General features: G+C 43.2%; 1 protein-coding gene across 5 annotated transcripts in view; it reads left to right on the top strand.

Annotated features, from left to right (window-relative positions):
- LOC124048540 (fibroblast growth factor receptor 2-like) overlaps window positions 1–18080 on the top strand; it is a 98475-nt gene that overhangs the window by 47762 nt on the left and 32633 nt on the right. For 3 of the 5 annotated variants that reach the window (XM_046369419.1, XM_046369423.1, XM_046369418.1), the window contains 2 exons: window positions 11913–12103; window positions 13619–13763. In XM_046369419.1, coding sequence (XP_046225375.1) covers window positions 11913–12103; window positions 13619–13763 — 336 coding nt within the window. Of the gene's footprint in view, window positions 1–11912; window positions 12104–12550; window positions 12690–13618; window positions 13764–18080 lie in introns of all 5 variants that reach the window. The other 2 variants (XM_046369422.1, XM_046369421.1) reach the window with 1 other exon arrangement.

Below are 18080 nucleotides of genomic sequence, written 5' to 3'. Positions count from 1 at the left end.
GTGAATCCAGCAAACATTCGGTTGGACATAAGGGACCATTGATGTGACTGTTAGAGGAGTTGGAGAGGGACAGTGGGAGTACATGCTGCGGAGCCTCTCTCGGGGAGCAAACAGAACCAATGTAGTCAGCAGCAATGTTACCTCAAATATTTTGGGGCACTGAGCAAATGTCTGGTCTTCTTGAACGTTGTTAAAATTCTGTGCAACCTTCAGCTCACGTTTACTGTGAACACTGAGGCTGTACCTGCTTTAAGTTTCAGTTTTAACAGTGGGCAAGTAGGTTACTGTGGCTCCATCAAAAACAATGGATAAAATGCATCCCATAACATTTTAACATGGAAATAGTTGTTCTATCATTCAGCCTTTAGTAGCAGCCAATGTGTGATGTTCAATGTAGACCTTTGACTTTTGAAAAAAACATTCAGAGCTTGACATTAAAATGTTAATCCACTTGACCTTCAGGGAAGGTGATTGAAAATGTTGTGTTTGATACAAGAAACCACTTTACAAAATAAAATGCATTATTATTCGCATACCATTATTACAGAGAATTACAGTTTTTTTCGATTGCTAAACGACAGTGGGCACAACTGGAGTCACATGTGCAAAACTCTAACTACAGTCTGCACTACCAACAGTCACCTGAGCTAAACAGTTCACATCACCTGCAAAACTCATTCCAAGCAACAACTCTTAACACATGGCTCGAAACACGCTCAGTGCAGCCAAACACTATGCACAACCCTCACTGAGATAACACACACTGTCACTCAGAACACACTGAGAGTAAAAACACCAGCATCAAACACCAATACAGAAAATACAAACTTTTCATCTTTACAGTTTGAACAATTTCAGTGACTTCATACAAAGTAATATTTTCTTCAAAGAAAAGAGTGACATTCTTTCACATGATTTATTACATTTTTTAGAATATAACAATTCTTTAAGGTAAATTAAAATTAGCAGTTTGCTTCAATAGTCTGTAGTAATTTACAGAATTACAGTAATGAGAAAAAAAAGGTAGAAACTAAAAGTACATACTGTTATTTGAACAAATAATTGAGGGGCTCTCTAGCATCAGGCCACAGGTTTTCTTCAACATCACATCTAATGTTTTCTCTTGCCATGCACCTGGGGAAGAACCTTCTGGAGTGCCTTATCCATCCCTGGCAGTCCTCTGGACTCGTGTCCTCACATCCGGCACGCATGGCTTCCAAAAGAGACATTTGGTCATGTGGGTGGTGACCAAACACTTTCCACCTCCAGGCAGAGAAAAACTCCTCTATTGGGTTGAGGAAGGGTGAATATGCAGGCAGGTACAAAACCATAAATCTGTGATGTGCTGCAAACCAATCTGTGACAGCTGCAGAGTGGTGAAAAGCAACGTTATCGCAAACTATGACAAAAACTTGGGGGTTTCTTACTGGCTCCCCCTGTTCTGCTGGCACTAGCTGAGCATAGAGCTGTTCTCGGAAAGCTATAAGCCTTTTTCTGTGTTGTATGGGCCAATGAGTTGTGTGTTGAGAAGCAAACCATCATTGGCCATTGCAGCACACATGGTGATATTTCCCCCCCTTTGGCCTGAAACCTCCACAGTGGCCCTTTGACCTATAACATTCCTTCCTCTGCGCCGTGTTTTGGCAAGGTTAAATCCAGCTTCATCGATAAATACAAATGAATGTGGTCTTTCCAGTGCTTCCACTCTCTGAAAAACAGTAAGTGCACAGTTTTACTGTAGAAATGCTAGTGTTTTTTGTTACAGTAAATATTTTGTATAGCTGTGTACGTAACCTCAGAAGTCTTACCTGGACATATTGGTATCTTTGCTCTTTTACCCGTTCACTGTTTCTCTCGAACGGTACAGTGTATAACTGTTTCATTGTAACTTGGTGTTTCTTTAGGACTCGAGCAATAGTTGTTGTGCTGACAGAATTAACATTTTCAAATATATCATTATCAGCCAGCACTCTATCTTGAATCTCCCGCAGTTTTATTGCATTGTTGACAACAACCATGTCAACAATAGCATTTTCCTGCGCATCTGAAAATATTTTTCCTCTTCCCCCTGTTGGGGGCAGCCTTTGTGTCCTGTTGTAAAAATATATTTTACAGTCAAACTTACTGTAATATATATCTGTGTAAATATTCTATAATTGCAATACAAAATAGATTCCTGTAATGTTTTCATTTACTGTAAGGATGTAACTCTCACCTGTTTGCATGATGGAAAATTCACATTACAGATGCCACTGTGGATCTTTGCAGATTGGGTTGCACCCTCAACCCTGCCTCTTTCAATGAGAGACCATGGTTCACGACATGGTCTATAAGTGTAGCCCTTATTTCATCTGAAATAACAGCTCTTTGTCTTCTTTGTCTTCCTCCACGCATCCGCCCTCTCCCTGCCACCCTTCTCCCTCCACGAACCCATCTTCCTTGTTCCATTTCCAAAATGAGTCTTTCTGAGCTCTACCTATATATACTGTAATATGTGTGTGTGTTCACTAACAAGTCTAAAACAAGACACCTGCTTAGCCTTTCAGCTGAAATTGCAATCAGCAGTGTTTGAAAGGCACAAAGCTGAAATCTATTCCGTTTTGAATGTGTGGTTCACAGTTTTGACAGCAGTGTGTTAGCATTTGAACAAAGTGCTGTAAATCCACAGTGTTGTGCAGGTTGTGGTTAAAGTCATGGGATAAGTGTGTCGAGTTTTGAAAACTGTGTTCAAGCAATGAAAAACGAACTAGAGTTTGGTCCACATGAACTGCTGCTGTGCAGACTAGTTAGAGTTTTGCACATGTGACTCCAGTTGTGTCCACTGTCGTTTAGCAATCGAAAAAAACTGTAATGCTACCTATTGGCTACTTAGCTTATTCAAGCCTGTCTCAAAATACATTTACATTACATTTACATTTAAGTCATTTAGCAGACGCTCTTATCCAGAGCGACTTACAAATTGGTGCATTCACCTTATGACATCCAGTGGAACAACCACTTTACAATAGTGCATCTAAATATTTTAAGGGGGGGGAGGGAGGGGGGGTGAGAAGGATTACTTTATCCTATCCTAGGTATTCCTTAAAGAGGTGGGGTTTCAGGTGTCTCCGGAAGGTGGTGATACAACACTGCCCCTTTAAGACAAACATAAGGCTCTTTACCTGACTTGCTTTTTAAAGATGTCGAGAAATGTACACATTTTGTGTACTCGTAGGGGCTGCAGGGTAGCCTAGTGGTTAGAGCGTTGGACTAGTAACCGGAAGGTTGCGAGTTCAAACCCCCCGAGCTGAAAAGGTACAAATCTGTCGTTCTGCCCCTGAACAGGCAGTTAACCCACTGTTCCTAGGCCGTCATTGAAAATAAGAATGTGTTCTTAACTGACTTGCCTGGTTAAGTAAAATAAAAAAATAAAAATCACTTACCTATTTCTGACTGCACATTATCTATAACTGGGCTCAGTAACTAGCAAAGGATATGAACAAAATGTGTGCACACGTGGCTACATAAAGCTCTCGCTCTGATCTCAAAACAAGCGCATCTACTCACAATTGCTCATGCTGTAGAACAGTCCAGTTCAAAGTGAATGGTCCAGATCCACATATGGCAATGGTCTATGTGATATAATCCTACTGCAGCTCTGATTGGTTATGCCGTACGCGTGTCAATGCAATAAAATCCTACTCCAATGTGTTCTGCCTACATCCAGTTCTCTTGCATAGTTAGTTTGGCATACTAAGTCTTTCATAGTTTGTTTTGTTGTGGTATGTTGCATTGAAAGTGGCTAATATTGTCATTGTGAAGGGACACGTTGATAGTGTTAAATAACAGGGACAAGTCTACAAAGTTGAGTGAAGTTCATTCACGTTGAGTGAAGTTCATTCTCGCATGTGCGCAGCTTAGAGGGAACATTGGTCAGCAGTATTACAAGGGGAAAAAGCAAGTTCAAACCTAACTCACTCAACCCCTTTACTCTGACCTTTGGAGCAAACAAGACTAGAGTGTGTGTGTTGTGTTCAATGTATTATGTAGAGCACTGGTCATCTTGCTAAATAAACTAGCAGGAGGGTGGGGGAGAAGAGGGGGTTAAATCAAATGTCAGATAAATGTGTGTGCACTGTATATATTGCATGCCTGTGTGTGTTTTTTCCCTGCTGAGTTATTCAACAATCTACTCTTATGAATATGGGTCTGTGTGTGTGTGTGTGTGTGTGTGTGTGTGTGTGTGTGTGTGTGTGTGTGTGTGTGTGTGTGTGTGTGTGTGTGTGTGTGTGTGTGTGTGTGTGTGTGTGTGTGTGTGTGTGTGTGTGTGTGTGTGTGTGTGTGTGTGTGTGTGTGTGTGTGTGTGTGTGTGTGTGTGTGTGTGTGTGTGCGTGTGATGGCTGTGACAGTCATGGAATTTTGGATGATGGTTATTGCTCAGCCAAATGATCTTGGTCACTGTTGTAACTATACAAATGTATATATTTCTTAAAGAACTAAATGTTCTCTTCTCCTCCGCTCCTGACTGCATGTGCTGCCAAAGAAATAGAATATGATATTCATTACATTTCTACACTCTTAGAAAAAAAAGGTTATCTAGAAGCTAAAAGGGTTGTTTGGCTGTCCCCATAGGAGAACCCTTGGAAGAGCATTTTGGTTCTATGTAGAACACTTTTGGGTTCCATGTAAAACCCTTACAGAGGGGTTCTACATGGAACCCAAAAGGGTTCTACTATGGGGACAGCCAAAGAACCCTTTTGGAACCCCTTTTTCTAAGAGTGTATGTGCTGCTGGAGGGAGGGGGCATTGCCTATGCAACCAAAGACCCGTTTGCTACAAAAATTTGCTTGTTTCACGTTTGCTATATACCTTACTTGTTTCCGCAAGGAGCAACAAAGTTTCATCACGTTGTTAAGTGTCCATGTTACTACTGAAACAGACTCAACTGCATGAATGTCCAGCAGCTACACCTTCAATCAGCTGTTCATTCCACAATAAATAAATACATACACTGAGTGTACAAGACATTAGGAACACCTTCCTAATATTGAGTTGCACCCCTTTTTGCCCTCAGAACAGTCTCAATTCATCAGGGCATGGACTCTAGTTGGCTGGATCTTCTTTGGGTGGTGGACCATTCTTGATACACATGGGAAACTGTTGAGTGTGAAACACAGCAGGGTTGCAGTTCTTGACACACTCAAACCAGTGCACCTGGCACCTACTACCATACCTTGTTCAAAGTGACTTAAATATGTTGTCTTGCCCATTCACCTTCTGAATGGCACACATACACAATCCATGTGTCAATTGTTTCAAGGCTTAAAAATCATCCTTTAACATCTCCTCCCCTTCATCTACGCTGATTGAAGTGGATTTAACAGGTGACATCAATAAGGGATTGTTGCTTTCACCTGGATTAAACTGGTTAGTCATGTCATGGAAAGAGCATGTGTTCCTAATATTTTGACTGGTACTGTATATACAGTACCAGTAAACATTTGGACACACCTACTCATTCAAGGGTTTTTCTTTACATTGTAGAATAGTAGTGAAGACATCACAACTATGAAATAACATAAAGAATAATGTAGTAACCTAAAAAACCCTGAAATAGTATATATATTTTTTTATTTTATTTTCATGACAGTCTTCATCCATAACTGTCATGCATTCATCCTGCAACACTAACTCAAAAAAGTTCTGGGACATTGTAAAGTCCATGGAGAAAAAGAACACCTCCTCCCAGCTGCCCACTGCACTGAAGATAGGAAACACTGTCGCCACTGATAAATCCACCATCATTGAGAATTTCAATAAGCATTTTTCTACGGCCGGCCATGCTTTCCACCTGGCTACTCCTACCCCGGTCAACAGCACTGCACCCCCCACAGCAACTCGCCCAAGCCTTCCCCATTTCTCCTTCTCCCAAATCCAGTCAGCTGATGTTCTGAAAGAGCTGAAAAATCTGGACCCCTACAAATCAGCCGGGCTAGACAATCTGGACCCTGTCTTTCTAAAATTATCAGCCGAAATTGTTGCTTCCCCTATTACTAGCCTGTTCAACCTCTCTTTCGTGTCGTCTGAGATTCCCAAAAATTGGAAAGCAGCTGCGGTCATCCCCCTCTTCAAAGGGGTGGACACTCTTGACCCAAACTGCTACAGACCTATATCTATCCTACCTTGCCTTTCTAAGGTCTTCGAAAGCCAAGTCAACAAACAGATTACCGACCATTTCGAATCTCACCATACCTTCTCTGCTATGCAATCTGGTTTCAGAGCTGGTCATGGGTGCACCTCAGCCACGCTCAAGGTCCTAAACGATATCTTAACCGCCATCGATAAGAAACATTACTGTGCAGCCGTATTCATTGATCTGGCCAAGGCTTTCGACTCTGTCAATCACCACATCCTCATCGGCAGACTCGAAAGCCTTGGTTTCTCAAATGATTGCCTCGCCTGGTTCACCAACTACTTCTCTGATAGAGTTCAGTGTGTCAAATCGGAGGGTCTGCTGTCTGGACCTCTGGCAGTCTCTATGGGGGTGCCACAGGGTTCAATTCTTGAACCGACTCTCTTCTCTGTATACATCAATGATGTCGGTCTTGCTGCTGGTGAGTCTCTGATCCACCTCAACGCAGACGACACCATTCTGTATACTTCTGGCCCTTCTTTGGACACTGTGTTAACAACCCTCCAGGCAAGCTTCAATGCCATACAACTCTCCTTCCGTGGCATCCTATTGCTCTTAAATACAAGTAAAACTAAATGCGTGCTCTTCAACCGATCGCTGCCTGCACCTGCCCGCCTGTCCAACATCACTACTCTGGACGGCTCTGACTTAGAATACGTGGACAACTACAAATACCTAGGTGTCTGGTTAGACCGTAACCTCTCCTTCCAGACCCACATCAAACATCTCCAATCCAAAGTTAAATCTAGATTTGGCTTCCTATTTCGCAACTAAGCATCCTTCACTCATGCTACCAAACATACCCTTGTAAAACTGACCATCCTACCAATCCTCGACTTCGGCGATGTCATTTACAAAATAGCCTCCAATACCCTACTCAACAAATTGGATGCAGTCTATCACAGTGCAATCCGTTTTGTCACCAAAGCCCCATATACTACCCACCATTGCGACCTGTACGCTCTCGTTGGCTGGCCCTCACTTCATACTCGTCGCCAAACCCACTGGCTCCATATCATCTACAAGCCCCTGCTAGGTAAATTCCCCCCTTATGTCAGCTCGCTGGTCACCATAGCATCACCCACCTGTAGCACGCGCTCCAGCAGGTATATCTCTCTGGTCACCCCCAAAACCAATTATTTCTTTGGCCGCCTCTCCTTCCAGTTCTCTGCTGCCAATGACTGGAACGAACTACAAAAATCTCTGAAACTGGAAACACTTATCTCCCTCACTAGCTTTAAGCACCAACTGTCAGAGCAGCTCACAGATTACTGCACCTGTACATAGCCCACCTATAATTTAGCCCAAACAACTACCTCTTTCCTTACTGTATTTATTTTATTTATTTATTTTGCTCCTTTGCACCCCATTATTTTTATTTCTACTTTGCACATTCTTCCACTGCAAATCTACCATTCCAGTGTTGTACTTGCTATATTATATTTACTTTGCCACCATGGCCTTTGTTTTGCCTTTACCTCCCTTATCTCACGTCATTCGCTCACATCGTATATAGACTAGTTTATACTGTATTATTGACTGTATGTTTGTTTTACTCCATGTGTAACTCTGTGTTGCTGTATGTGTCGAACTGCTTTGCTTTATCTTGGCCAGGTCGCAATTGTAAATGAGAACTTGTTCTCAACTTGCCTACCTGGTTAAATAATATATTATATAATCCACCTGGCTACTCCTCTATATAATATATATAATATATTTTTTAAATAAATAAAAATAACAGTCGGTTAAACAGTTATGCGGTAATTGGACCAGCCACAATGTGTGTGTGGGGGGTCTTTGGCCATTGTTTTAATCTGTATCTATTTGTTTCCCAGTTGTCTTTACTGTACCACATGAAAAACAGCCAGTGGGCATCAAAGCACTTCTGTCCTCTAGGGTTCATCAATTTCCGGTGAGACCTTTACCCTAGGTACAGATCTAGGATCAGCTTTCCCTCCCCCATTCCTAACTTTAACCATTAGTGGAGAAAATGAAAAACTGACCACAGATCAGCATCTAGGGGCAAATACCCCGCACTGTTCATCAATGCCTTACTGATAACCAGTAGGTCAATACACAATACATTGTGGTTTAATTCCCAGAGGTCTTGGATTCTATTGTAAAGCTCTCAGGAGAGTTGACACCCTCTGTGTTCATTTGCACTAGCCTTCTGTCAGGGTCTCCATGGTAATAAAGGGCAATGTTCACAACACTATCAGACAAGAGATGGAATCCTGAGTGTAAATACCCCCAAATACCTCACTGTTGTAGCCTCCAGATGCGCGTGCACACACACACACACACACACACACACACACACACACACACGCACACACGCACACACGCACACACTCTCGCCCTTCCAGGCCCCCTTGCTATGGGATTAACTAAAGCTCTCCTTCAGACTCTGTTTCTGTTTTTTGTTCTGTTTTATTGCTCAGCAGTAAACCCTCTTTATGTCCGGCTCCAGACTAACCCCCCCACCCCCCCCCCACAACCTCTTGCTTAATTTTACTGAATTTTGCTGTTTAATAGAGTGAGAGAAGGGGTGGAGACAGAAAGAGAGATGGAGGGGGAGAGAGTGTCTGGAAGGCAGTTCTTATCGTGCTTTTGGGCCCAAATGACCAACAGGATCAGACATTAAAAACAAAGCTAGACACGCCTTTTCTGGCTGAAACTGTCCACGGGCGCGGGGGAGGGCCCCCCAGAGAAACACACACACACATACATGCAGTGCACACACACACTCACTCACACCGCCGTGCGCATACACACACAGATCTGTGCCCTCCTGACTGAGCGTCTCCGAGAGGTCAGCAAATGGTACCCGTTGGCCTTCACCAGCCTGCTCACCCACAGGGGTACCCAGTCACCCCGCGGGCACTTTGTTTATGCCCAGTCCCCTCCACTTTTCTTTCACTCCTTCTTCACTTTCTTTCCCTGGTCCGGGCCTGGCCCTATCCCCCTCCGATCAACAACCCCTCCCTGACCCCCAGGGCCCTGCGTGTCAAGCCGCCAGGTTACCCAGAGTTTAGTGGTGCTGCTTAGACGCCACAGAAGTCTGTCCCTTTCCTCAACTCCAACTCCCAGCAGCCATAAGTACTTTACTAATGACTTCATTGATAAATAGATTTTTGTATTTGATTCGGGTGAGTGGATCGGGATAATAAAAGGGCAGAGTGGGTGTGTGTGTACAGTATGTGTCAGGTCTTGTTCTCTCCATAGATGCAAGGATAGCATGGTGTCTATAACATATATGGATAGTACGTCATAGTCACCATGTTATCCATGCAGTTATGGATAGATCCACACCTGACATATGCTATACATGCAAACAACCATATATTTCACAGAAACACTCGAGTCACAAACATTCATTTCACTGAAACACTCGAGTCAGTGTGGTCAGAGAGCAGACTGGTGAATAAGTCATCAGTTGCAACGCCAAGCAGCCATCAAGACTATATGATGACTTCAGACAAGTTCCACATGAGTCCGCTAAACCACTAACACACATGCACGCGCACACACACACATACGCATACATGCACAAACACACACACGAGGGATGGAAGGAGCAGGGTAGAGAGACAATAAACACGGCGAGTCCAAGGAATGCGTAGGGAGGAGGGAGAGTGAGAGGAGGGAGGGGTGGGAATCATCTGATCTGACAGAGAGAGAGTAGCCATTTGGCCTTCTGATGGACAGAGGAACAGCACGGAGGAAGATTACTAGTGGCAAAACTCTTGACAGACTGACACACAGTGTATGAAAGTTGTCTCTCTACCTTTCTTTTTTTATTCACCCTCTTCACCCCTCTTTCTTTCTCTTTTCACTCTGTCTGTTGAGCTCCCTTTATTCGCTATATTTTTTTCCCACCCCTCCTCTCTTTTCTCTGCCACCCACTTATAAGCCCTCATTCTTCTTCATTCTAAGCCCGCTTTTTTCCATCTACGTAATATTGCAAAAATCAGAAACTTTCTGTCCAAAAATGATGCAGAAAAATGTATCCATGCTTTTGTCACTTCAAGGTTAAAATACTGCAATACTCTACTTTCCGGCTACCCGGATAAAGCACAAAATACATTTCAGTTAGTGCTAAATACGGCTACTAGAATCCTGCCTAGAACCAAAAAATGTGATCATATTACTCCAGTGCTAGCCTCACTGGCTTCCTGTCAAGGCAAGGGCTGATTTCAAGGTTTTACTGCTAACCTACAAAGCATTACATGGGCTTGCTCCTCCTCTGATTTGGTCCTGCCGTACATACCTACACGTACACTACGGTCACAAGACGCAGGCCTCCTAATTGTCCCTAGAATTTCTAAGCAAACAGCTGGAGGCAGGGCTTTCTCCTATAGAGCTCCATTTTTATGGAATGGTCTGCCTACCCATGTAAGAGACGCAAACTCGGTCTCAACCTTTAAGTCTTTACAGAAGACTCATCTCTTCAGTGGGTCATATGATTGAGTGTAGTCTGGCCCAGGAGTGGGAAGGTGAACGGAAAGGCTCTGGAGCAACGAACCGCCCTTGCTGTCTCTGCCTGGCCGGTTCCCCTCTTTCCACTGGGATTCTCTGCCTCTAACCCTATTACAGGGGCTGAATCACTGGCTTACTGGGGCTCTTTCATACCGTCCCTGGGAGAGGTGTGTCACTTGAGTTGGGTTGAGTCACTGATGTGATCTTCCTGTCTGGGTTGCCCCCCTACTCGGCCTTGTCTCAGGATGGTAAGTTGGTGGTTGAAGAAATCCCTCTAGTGGTGTGGGGGCTGTGCTTTGGCAAAGTGGGTGGGGTTATATCCTTCCTGTTTGGCCCTGTCCGGGGGTGTCCTCGGAAGAGGACACAGTGTCTCCTGACCCCTCCTGTCTCAGCCTCCAGTATTTATGCTGCAGTAGTTTATGTGTCGGGGGGCTAGGGTCAGTTTGTTATATCTGGAATACTTCTCCTGTCCTATCCGGTGTCCAGTGTGAATTTAATTATGCTCTCTCTAATTCTCTCTTTCTCTCATTCTTTCTCTCTCTCGGAGGACCTGAGCCCTAGGCCCGTGCCCCAGGACTACCTGACATGATGACTCCTTGCTGTCCCCAGTCCACCTGGCCGTGCTGCTGCTCCAGTTTCAACTGTTCTGCCTTATTATTATTGGACCATGCTGGTCATTTATGAACATTTGAACATCTTGGCCATGTTCTGTTATAATCTCCACCCGGCACAGCCAGAAGGGGACTGGCCACCCCACATAGCCTGGTTCCTCTCTAGGTTTCTTCCTAGGTTTTGGCCTTTCTAGGGAGTTTTTCCTAGCCACCATGCTTCTACACCTGTATTGCTTGCTGTTTGGGGTTTTAGGCTGGGTTTCTGTACAGCACTTTGAGATATCAGCTGATGTACGAAGGGCTATATAAATAAATGTCATTTTGATTTGATTTGATTATTTAACCGAACCAGTGCCCCTCAGGCCTCAAACCACCCCACCTGACTCTCCGAACCCTCACCCCCAAGTATTCTGTGCTCGTTTTCAGTTCCTTAGACAAAATGAAGTCTGTGTCATAATGCTTATTCCCAAGGTACCCCGTTGTGATCTAGCTTAGTTGATCAATTGGCTGTCATTGATATTAGAAATACAAATCTGTCTTTTACCAAAGGGTGTATGGTGCAAGGTTGGGGTTTGAAATGGCCAATGGTGATGTCTCAAGCACAAACTAACTCACCATAACACATCTCCCCTTTTCTCTCTCCATCTTAGAACGGTCCCCTCATAGGCCCATTCTCCAGGCAGGGCTGCCAGCCAACACCAGTGTGAATGTAGGGGAGGACGCACGCTTCGTGTGTAAGGTGTACAGTGATGCTCAGCCCCACATCCAGTGGCTGCAGCACATCCAGAAGAATGGTAGTCGCACCGGCCCAGATGGACACCCCTACGTCCGTGTACTGAAGGTACGTTCCAGCCCTCCCTGGCCCCTCATTGGCTGTTTTGACCTGATCAGTGAAAATGATTGGTTCCTCTTTCTTGTGACATCTGATTACCCGATTGACACTCTCAGTTTTTCACGTATTATTTTTCTTCAAAGTGTAGGCTAATCATTTTTTTGTTTTCAGGTAACTTTTTTGCCATTTATAAAAACAGCATTTTTGTTACTATCACATCTGTCTCTCTCCTTTACAAGTAATAATAAATATCCCTTTTCCCTCTATACTACTGGAACACTCGCTGTATTCCTGTCTGGGTGGCGGCTCCTGTAACCTCCTTTCCCTGCACTGAGGTGCAGATGTGATAGTAACAGGCCTGTGTTTTGTTTTGTCCCCCTGCTGCCGTGTACGTGTGTGTTTGGTTGTTTGTGCATGGGTGGACATGTGTGTGTGCGTGCGGCTCACACACCCCAGCGCTCAGGCATCAATAGCTCGGATGTGGAGGTGCTCACGCTCACCAACGTGACTGAGGAGGACGCCGGAGAGTATACCTGTAAAGTCTCCAATTATATAGGGGAGGTCAACCAGTCGGGCTGGCTGACGGTCATCCCAGGTAACCGCTGACCCCTGATCCTTGACCTCTGTTGACCACCTCCCGTGTGGTCTCTTTGGGCCTGTCACTGACCCGGTTCGGTGTGGTGGTCTTAGTTCCTGCTGGGTTGTGGACTGACTGATCCTTTCTACTGTAACTACTGACTGTGACTGTACAGCCATGGAAATGCCAACTGTACCTGCACACTCACACTATCCTGCTACATCCATCTCAGACCTTTCAACTCTGTCTCTCTCTCTCTCTTCTTCTTCACCCCCCCCCCATTTGAATGGTGTGATGTGTAAGGGCATAGGTGATTGCCTTCCTCTTCTGTGGTTGTGTGTACTGTGCATGCCCAGGCCTGGTGTGGATACGATTGGGCTCTGGTGTTGTGGGTGAAGGGTATTTTTATCACGTGTTTTGGTGTATTGTGTTTGCTATTATTTCTTGTGGTACAAGGTGCTCTTCCTGTTTGTTTTGAAGACCCTCCCTCGCTGGACCCTCCTTCCCTTCTCTGGAAGCTCCTCCCATCTACTCTCTCTCTCTCTATAGATGGGACGACCGTTCTCCTCCCAGCTATGGACACCATCCAGCTACTCCTCTCTCATGGTGTTGTGGGTCTAATTGTTACCTCTGCTTTTCCTCCTCTTCTCTCCTCTCTGCTATTTTTCCCCCCTCCATTGCTACTCTCACTCCTTCCCTTTATCTTACTTTCTTCCTACTCACCCCTTAAATATAATTTATCCTTTTAACGTCCACCCTCCCTTTCTCATCCTCCATCCATGTCTCTTCCTCTTCATTCTCCTCCATCCCTGTCTCTTCCTTATACTTCTCCTCCACCCCTCCTCTCCCATCGACCTGCCCCTTCTCTTTCTCCTCTTCCTCCCTTTCTTCTTCTACCCTTCCTCTCTCATCCTCCTCCTCCACAACTACTCCTAACCCTCTCCCAGACCGCAGGTGTAAACACCACGGACAAGGAGATTGAAGTCCTCTACCTCCCCAATGTCACTTACGAGGATGCTGGGGAGTATACCTGCTTGGCGGGTAATTCTATTGGGATCTCCTATCACACTGCTTGGTTGACGGTGCTTCCAGGTATATACACTCATATACTGCCCTCCCTTTCCCCTCACTCTCTCTCACTCTCTCTCAATGTCATTCACTAACGGTTTTAAACATTCGGTCAATAAAGTTATTTTGATGATTTCTATGGGAAGAAGGGAGAAGTGAAAATCTCCTTTGGAGTGAAAGACACACAAACTCAACAAAATAACAAAATATCAGAATACAATGATGAACTTACAGTCAACAACTCAACATCTAATTCGGTGTAATATTAGAGCAGGAATATGTATCACATATATTTTGTTATCTTGATGTGTTGAAAGCAAGGGGCCAGATAAAGAGACATTTGCTCTAAGCTTATTATAACCCGACTTATTATAACCCGAATGGCTTGAGTGTCTCGTTACTCAAGAGGAGGTTTGCCTCTCTCTCCCCCTCCCTCATCTCTCTCCCCTGGTTCTCGGGGAAAGTATGTTGGTGCTACATACATTTTGGCTCGGACTGCACGTTTTTACAGAAGAAGGGTGTCTGTTTGTCTTGGTGATTCTGTCTGTCGGTGTCAGTGGCTTCTCTGTCATTTCCTGAGAATTAATAAAAACTCCCTCATGGCTCCACGTCTTTCCTGACTCTGATAATTGATTGCCTTTTTATTATTTCTCCTTGAGATAATAAAAAAGAATGTCACAGCTGGAATACTCACGGCTTGACTTTCTCAATTATCAGGGCCAATATTTTTAAATGTATTCAATATATTTGATTTAGTGCGTGTGTGTTTAAAGAGTTAATCAGTTAACTTGATTTTAGTGCACACTTTTTTTCAATTGTGATTAATGAAAGCGTTCAAAATCAACTGAAAACATGAAAATACATAATATATATACTGCTAAAAACAATGTTGTCTCCAAAACAAGTTGACATTGAGGTTAAAGAAGGTGTGCTTTATGAAAGAAGGTGTGTTTTATCAATTTACCTAATTATTATAACCATTATTTTGGGATAAATCAAGACGTCATTATTCTTGTAATGCTTTTTGTATAAACAATCTTAAATGACATCTTAATTTGAGTGAATTCTGAATTTGCGATTAATCAAATCGTCATACGATTAACTCGATTAGAACATTTTATCGTTTGGCAGTCCTAGTTTAAATGTATGTGTGTGTCCCTGTGTCTGCACGATTGTGTGTGTGTCTTTTAAATGTGTGTCTGTGTGAGTGTGTCTGTGTTCCTCATGTCTGCACTGACAAACATCCATAGATTTAGCATGGGGTCATTGACACCCTTGATAAAGATTTGCAAAAATAACTGTATAAAATAACTAATTCAAATACTGAGCTATATTATTTTATACTAATACAATTGCTCAGAGAAAGAGATTTTCTTTTCTGCTTATGTATTCTCATTTTGACTGCAAACCCACCACTTGTGTCCATGGCCAAAGAGCTCTATTTTCATGCCCTCTGACCAAAGCACCAGTTTCAATCCAAGTGCCAATGCCGTTTAGCAAACTCCAGGCATTTACATATGTTGGATGACATGAAAATAGAGCTCTTTGGCCACGCATCGAAATGAGAATACATGAACAGAAAAGAACGCCATACCTACTTGTAAAATATGGTGGTGGTTCTGGCGCTATTTTGCTTCCACTGGTCTTTGGGGCCTTTAAGGTCAACGCTGGCTGGTCAACGCATCATGAACTTTACCCAGCACCGGGACATTTTAGCCAAATACCTGGTGTCCTCCCCCAGGAGGCTGAAACTTGGCCGCAAATGGATCTTTCAGCAAGACAATAACCCCAATAACACTTCAGAGTCCATAAAGAAATGGTTCTATAGCAGTGGAGGCTGCTGTGGGGAGGAGGGGTCATACGTGGTTTCCAGCCACATGGAAACCACGTATGATACCAACCATTGATTGCATTCCAGCCATTATTATGAGCCGTCCTCCCCTCAGCAGCCTCCACTGTTCTATAGCTAGGTTTCCATCCAAATAGCGACAGATTTTCATGCTAATATAACAAAAATACATAAACAATATGCGTACTTTCCCACCAGAGATGTGTTTCCATCCAATTGACTTGTTGACGGTAAAAGGCTGTGCTTGATGATGTAGTGCACATTAAAATAACATAAAAATAATAATAATAGGTTAAATTCCCATGTACCGAATAAAACATACAAGTTAAATCGGTTTCCATAGCATTTTCAACTCTACTGATGGTTTTGTCACAAAAAATATTTCTTACATAGCAAATGTGCCCACTCTGGTCTTGGCACGTGCACTCGATATAGAACAGCTCGCTTGTATAGCCTACATGATGAGATTATTGTGGGGGGAAAAAGCAACTATCAAGCTCATCACAGTGCATTTTCACCACCCTGTGAAGTTCATCATAATTGATTTCATCTGTAGCATAATAAACTGCATGCTTTCGCGAGTGAGAGGACCACACACACCATATAATCTCGTGACTCCAAGTTTGATAAGATGGTTATTATTATATCGATATTTGCGCATAAAGGCATTTCCACTTCCATTTCTTGCATAATACATTTTACCGACACAAAAAGATCCCACATTGTCTAGCATATTTTGTTTTGTTGACATTTGGAAGGTTTACCAACAAATTTTGATCAGGCCTGTCGTCACATTTTTTTATCCAACATAAAAAGGTTGACTGGAAACCTGGTTATTTGCCACAAAATCAACATTTTGCAATGGCCATCTGTCTCTGGATTTGAAACCCATTTTCAAGTCCATAAACTTAGACAAAGGATATCAAGCATCTGGAAGGATTCTGTATAGAGTAATGGTCTAAGATCCCTCCCAACGTGTTCAACTCATAAAACATTTTAGAAAATGTCTCAGTGCCATTATCTTCACGAGATGAGCTATTGAAATGTATTAAAAACAGACTCCTACCTTTTTGAGAGAAAAAAAAATATTACTGTTAAACAATCACTTTCTCTGAGCATTTATATTCATATAAAAGAATAGAGTTTCCAAAATGTTTGGAGCATACAATATAGCTCACTGTTTCAATTATTTATTTTATACAATCATTTTTGCTCATCTTTATCAAGGATATCAATCATTTCGAACCCCACTGTATATACCAAACACAGTTAAAGTCCATATAAATAGAACACGTATGCTCATTCCTTAGAGTTTCAGTTCAGGCAACAGTTGGCCAACATTAATACATCTACATGTATGTAGGGTGGGTAAGATGTCTGGACTCTGGACATTAAATGAGATGGATGATAGCACTTAATCTCCTGTAATCCACAACATGAACAGACAGCAGGTACAAAAATCCCCTCAATGCCCTCCCAGATAATGGCCTTGCTTTGTCTCTGAACAAAATACTATTATTATGCATAGTTGCTTTACCCCTATTTACATGTACATATTACTTCAATTACCTCAACTAACTTGTACCCCTGCACATTGATTCGGTACCGGTACCTCCTGTATATATAGCCTTGTTATTGTTATTTTATTGTGTTACTTTTTTAAAACTTTAGTTTATTTAGTAAATATTTTCTCAACTCTTATTTTCCTTAAAACTGCAATGTTGGTTAAGGGCTTGTCAATGTGCTGGTCAAGCAATGGGCTTGTCAAAGAATTTCACGATGTATTCGGGGGATGAACATTGTTCTTTGATTGGATTTAATTTCTTGGCGAATAGTATCATTTAATTTATTGCCCTAGTCCCCATGTATCTGCTCTGGTGGCGCCTGCATAGCTCTTCTGCCTTCTGTGTTGCGTTGTGGGTTTTGGACCAGGTGATACGAAGCCGACTGGAGAAAGGTTCCTACATGTTACTTCCCCCTGGCTGCACAGTACAAGGGCATTGTTTGTAGCCATGGGTGGATGACATGCATTATGGAACAGGCTGTGGTCCTATAGCCACACAGAGACAGACCCAGACCCATTTCCTACAGACAGGAAGCTCAGGCCATATATCGCCACAAAGGGCACAACTCACTTGTTTGCAGTCTGATGTGAAGCGTGTGTGTATCCAGGTGAGAGAGGGAGGGAGAACGTTTGTGTGTGTGCATGTGTGCCTTCACCCTGCATGTGTGTGGTGTGTCAAGTAACCCTGAATGTAGGCACTTAGTACAGCCCCCTGTTTGAGCTCAGTGTATTTACCTTGTAAAAGTAGAATCAGAATGATTATATTTCTATGGTTTAGCCCCTCTTCTTAGATCAATTCCATTTTCTGTCTGTCCTAGTTGGGCAGTAGATGGTTGTGTGAAGAAGAGAGAGTAGAGGGAGGGGGATGGAGAGAGAAACATGTGTGCGTCTTTCTCATTATTTATGTTTTGTTTGTCTATCTAGCAAT

Source organism: Oncorhynchus gorbuscha, linkage group LG11 (genome assembly GCF_021184085.1).
Source record: "Oncorhynchus gorbuscha isolate QuinsamMale2020 ecotype Even-year linkage group LG11, OgorEven_v1.0, whole genome shotgun sequence".
Lineage (NCBI taxonomy): Eukaryota > Metazoa > Chordata > Actinopteri > Salmoniformes > Salmonidae > Oncorhynchus > Oncorhynchus gorbuscha.
Note: the sequence above shows the minus strand (reverse complement) of the source record. Positions and strands in the feature narration are given on the sequence as shown.